The sequence below is a fragment of the Physcomitrium patens genome, chromosome 4 (genome assembly GCF_059467195.1).
Source record: "Physcomitrium patens ecotype Gransden chromosome 4, ASM5946719v1, whole genome shotgun sequence".
Taxonomy (NCBI): domain Eukaryota; kingdom Viridiplantae; phylum Streptophyta; class Bryopsida; order Funariales; family Funariaceae; genus Physcomitrium; species Physcomitrium patens.
Window position 1 is genome coordinate 20879384 of NC_143413.1, and position 5145 is coordinate 20884528.

The window sequence follows — 5145 nt, forward strand, 5'->3', positions numbered from 1 at the left end:
GGGCAGCGAGAAAGCGTAGCCACTGTTGCAGTCCAGAAGTGACGGCTGGGTTGCTAGCCTTTGCCATTGGCTGTGATGTGATCCACGGCACGCCCTGGCGGATCGGATCTACACGCAATGTGTCTCAAGTAGATTGGAATGGGTTCTCGATTCAAGCGGGAGTGAAGAAAGAGAATGCTGAGTAGAAGTCTTATCGTACTTTAACACGAGAAGCAAGGGGCCTATCATGTTATTTTCATATTGCGATGAGTGTTGTTGGCATGCATTACCGCTTCCCCAAACCAGTTCATGTAGATCGACTAGTTGAAGTCTAGGGCTAGAAAACAGGTCTTTGATTCTAGACCAATGCTGCAGTATGACTGGATAGAAAACTTCAAAGACCAGCGGTAAGCCGACACCTATAACCACCCCCACCGAAACGTACGATCGACCAAATCAAGCTAGCTGACGAAGGTTCCATGCCATCTGGAAGGCAGCGCATTTGTACTATAATAGAACTGCTTGTGAGGCACTCCCTTAACCCCTAACCTACCATCAATTTCGCCCACATCAATGCGCTCGAAATCAACGCAGTCGTCTGAGTTGATAACGACCTTCTGTACATCTTCACCGGCCTTCAACGTGAAATCCTGGTAGGTCTAGTTAATATCCTCCTTAATTTTGTGCTCCCCCCGATTTGTAGGTTAGCCAGCTTAACCGACATCCGGAAATGTCATTGCGAGCAAGAGATGTGGGAGAAGCTGGCTGAAGTGCACAAGCCAGCAAGAGTGATGATCGAGCTCTTTTTGCTAAAGAAGCTCTATAACTTCCACTACACCGACAACAATTCAATGGAGGGCTTCTTCCGGCAACACTTTGACTTCAGAGATCAGTGCATAGATACACTAAGCAAGAAAAACAGAAATCTAGAATTGACAAGACAAAGAGCACCTACCAAGCATGCAGACAAAATAAGATAATATAGAAACCATGTAGAGACCATGTAGAAACCTGTATCATTATAAATAAAATAAAATAAAATATCAATTTAAACCGCATGGTAATATAAACATAAAATGCTTAATAGAACATCATTTACATAAGTTGCTAAGAATTAATTATCACGTTAAAATTTTAAATTGTCATAAATTTCATTAAAAAATAAATAGTGTTACAAAATTATATATATATATATTTGGTTAGTAATTGTTAACATGTAGGTAATAGACTAACAAGTTAACCGGTTAGATAGATCAAAAATACTATTGATCCAAATTCAGATTAGACAAGAATACAATGGGTGAACCGGTAGTAAGAAACCAGCAGTGGTAAGGGAGATAGAAAATAGAATTGGTCTGATCAGGACCTAGCATGAAATAAATTATTTAATTTAGACTAGTAGAGATATGATTAAGATCTAATTAGACATGGAAAAGTTAAGTTTAGAGTTTTGAACTTTAAGGTTCTACAAAATAGGTTAAATAGCTGCTTTAGAAAGGAAGCTAGTAGTGTAAAGACCTTCCATGGTAGACAAGCAAACTTTACATAATAATTTATTAACTTAGTAATTTTTATTTTGTAAAATATTTGGACATCTTTGAAAATTTTCTATTCTATTGCAATTATTTTAGTTATTTAAAATTATTTTCCATACATACTAATAAGGTATTTTAATAAAATGATAATTAAAAAATATAAACTATCTAATCATAGACTATAAAATAAACACGTTATAAATTTCATAAATCATTATAGAATCTTTTATTGTCCCATATGTGTTGCTGCACTCATGTGTATTTAACACCATATGCAAATAATAATTTTTGACTGTAATAATACTATTCTAATGTAATATAATGTACACAATTATAATTTAACAACTTAATAAATTAAATTTGCTTGTATTTAACATTCATTAAATCTACTATCACATTTATTTATAACAATATGACATGGTTTGATTTTTTAAAAAATATTAAATAACATTAAATGATATAATATATTAATATTTATATATTTAGAAAAATAATTTTTGTTGAAAATAACTATCTGGATTTAAATAATAATTGGATTTTGTTAGTTTTTATGTTCATTTACATCCAAATAAATCTGAGCAAGTTGCAACTAAAGTTTTTTTCATTGTCCTCAAATGATCATAACTTTTTTCTCGTGGATCCTATGATAATAACATTTTCAGATTATTAGCCTTGTTTTCATCATGCTGTATAAGTCAAACACACTTATATTATTATATGTTGATGTAATTTGTTCTGATTCTTCTCCAATCATTCATTGAGTTGCAAAATTTTGTGATATTGCAAACTTTTAATAATTTAGAAAAGAAAACCGTTTTTCTTTAAAAAAAATGTTGACGATATTATTTTCCAGTTCACTTTAACTTCTAACGGTAATGATGACTATCAAGTATAATGACATTTTTTTAACATTTGTGATATTCTGCATTGGTCATGTATACGTTAACCCATAATTTTTTAATGTTATAATCACATACAGAGTTACCTTCATTTTTCAAATGAATCATAAGTATTTCATCCTTGATTACTTTCCTAATTCTTTTGTTTACTATTTGTATTTTGTAAACCCATTGAAGAAACATGACAAAAAACTCCTCACAAGATTCGTTGTTGTGTCGAAACAACAAGTTTTGACTGCATGACACAATTTGAACCTAGTCGCATCTTTGAGAAGGAGAATCAAGAGCGCTATGCACAGGACCCCTTAATATGAAGGAACTCAGTTTGCGCAGGTTGGCCGAATGACAGTGTTCGAGGGCATTCTTAACCCTAATCTTCTATGACTTAAAAACATTACCTGTTACAGCCACAAAACTCATGTGGCTTTCAAATCACATCAAAGGAATTATTGCACAACTTTCAGACGATACACTAGAACCCATTAGGTTAGGATTCTCCCACAGCAAAAACTTCATCGTCAACTTTAGGGCAGCAATCACAACACTTAATACGTAATTTCCCTATTCGAGCCACATCATTCATTTCCTGTGTTACAGATGCAAAAATCCAGGTAAGGAGTACATGGATAAAAATACCTATGTTCTTGAGTCCCAACTGATGAAGAGCTAGCGTTATCCTTCACATGCATCACATGACTAAGAGGTGTGAAACCACTGGTGTCGTGTCGTTGCCAATGCATTCTTTGATAAATCAGTCAAGAAATGAGAAAAACATGGACAGCTAGATATTCCTGAATGGAGCCAGTTCTTCAATTCATCCGCCTAATGTGGAGGACGAAGTTTTTGAAACCAAGTTTTTCACCCCTTAACCCTACAGGGTGAGCCAAATGATATATTTCAAACCGAGACACACACAGAAACGAAAGCTCAAGATGTATTTCTAGGCTGATAGCTTCTTTCTCCCCTTAGCAAGCCTGCGAGCAAGCACTCTGCGGCCTCCAACAGTAGATTTTCTGCAATAGACATCTCATAATTAATACTGCATCGACAAGTGAAACGTGTACATATTGCTTTCCACTCAATATGTAGATGAAAAATACATTTGGGTAAGAAAGGAAGGGACAGAAGAGCACGCGGTACCTCTCCAAATAACCATGCCTGCGCTTGCGTTTGATAGTGCTGGGTTGAAAAGTACGCTTCGTTGCCATCAACATTGGGCTGTGAAAAAAAAATATCGAAAGTAACTAGTCAGCCACATGCACTCCAGAACATCACGTTTGTAGCAAGCAGGATATACAGCAGGATCAAGCCATTGCAACATGCGACGCCACACGGTGCTGTGTTCATTCTCTGCTACGAAGTGCCCAATAGCCCGCCAGTCGATGCAATGGATTACAAGCTCAGTTCAAGAAAAAATTGAGTACCTAGCTTCTTCATCAATACTTGGGCAGATAACTGCACACGCAGAAACACATTTGGAATCAACACAACATGTTGAAAGCAGTGCTTTGGACAAAAAAGTTTCCATTCGCAAACAAAAGACTCTTCGTGAATTAAGGATGAGAATACAGCATAGACCTCGCATGAGACAATTCTACAGCCCTTTCCAAAGACTCACATGGGTAATATACCTCAATAGGCATTAAATTAAGAACCGATCTATCGCATTTGCTACGTCTAGGTACTCAAACTTATGCAAAAGCAGTTCTCCCATAACAAGCACTGTTCTAAACAGCTCACCCGTCGATATTGTAAAAGGTAAATTGGACACAAATCCAAATAATACAGGTTAAGTGTTTTGCCAATTCCCCCCTTTTTTTCTTTTTTCCGATCCTCGACGAACAATTTCGAGAAAAAAAATTCTGCCATAAATCTCTTCCGTCATTATATGCTTCTATATGAGACTCTTAATCACCAAATTTTGAGACAGTCACGCTAGACAATTGTTTCTCTAAAAATTGAAGCCGCAACACATGGATGTAGAAATTTTACCATTTTCGATGTGAATGCTTGAAGGCCACCCAAGAGGACTGAGCATAGCCATAGTTTGATCTTCTTGCACAAGGCTAGTGCATTGCGAGGGGGCTGCCAAGTGTTTGAATTCAGCCAACGCCTCCTGCAATCCTCGCGCTGGGGAGTTAGACAAGTTTTCGTGACTACATGACCATGAGGAGAGACTGTGTAATGCACCTCCTCGAGCACCTCCCAGCAATGACCACGACGACTGCCTGGTAACTAGACGTGCTACTACGGCTTGCCCAGCTCTGCGCAAACCCATCACTCCTGCCATTCCCTTCCTCCCACAATCGAAACCCTAAACCCCTAAATAATTTTCGCCACCCACAATCCACGTATTCTATCAACAAATGCGCCTCACAAACTCCAGGTAGCAAATCGTGCACATGAATTCAGTCGCGTTTGCGGATGCGACCAACCGCCGAGCTTGGGAGCTTGGATTTACCGAAGAGCAGAGGGTTTAGGGTTTTGGAGTACTATTGAACCATATTCATCCCTCAGTTTCTCATTCATCCTTCCGTTTCTCATTCATTCACTCGTGCTGAACCGTGTGTGAACGCAACTGCACACCTTTTCTCTTTCTTTCGTTGTTCTTAACTGGCTTCCAAAAGTTTGAACAATCATGTTAAACGTGACTTTTACCTCGTAAATCGAAGAATAAATATTTTCAAGTTTAAATAAAAAAAATTTGTAATCAAATAATACTATACATATAC

The 5145-nt window shown here is 37.1% G+C and overlaps 1 protein-coding gene across 1 annotated transcript; it reads right to left on the reverse strand.

The window, feature by feature from the left end:
* Positions 1-3138: 3138 nt before the first annotated feature.
* Positions 3139-4860, reverse strand: LOC112281019 (uncharacterized). Its single transcript, XM_024517137.3, has 4 exons — positions 4406-4860; positions 3838-3868; positions 3554-3631; positions 3139-3426 (listed from the first exon to the last, which is right to left on the reverse strand). Exons 1-4 carry the CDS (start codon positions 4701-4703, stop codon positions 3354-3356), a joined length of 480 nt encoding a protein of 159 aa, XP_024372905.1. The 5' UTR covers positions 4704-4860; the 3' UTR covers positions 3139-3353.
* Between the last annotated feature and the right edge of the window lie 285 nt (positions 4861-5145).

Coding starts and splice junctions, on each gene's coding strand:
- LOC112281019 (XM_024517137.3), bottom strand. CDS start 4,703: ATGGCAGGAGTGATGGGTTTGCGCAGAGCTGGGCAAGCCGTAGTAGCA. Junction 3,632..3,837: donor AGTATTGATGAAGAAGCTAG/GTACTCAATTTT, acceptor TTTTTTTCACAG/CCCAATGTTGATGGCAACGA. Junction 3,427..3,553: donor AGGCATGGTTATTTGGAGAG/GTACCGCGTGCT, acceptor TGTCTATTGCAG/AAAATCTACTGTTGGAGGCC.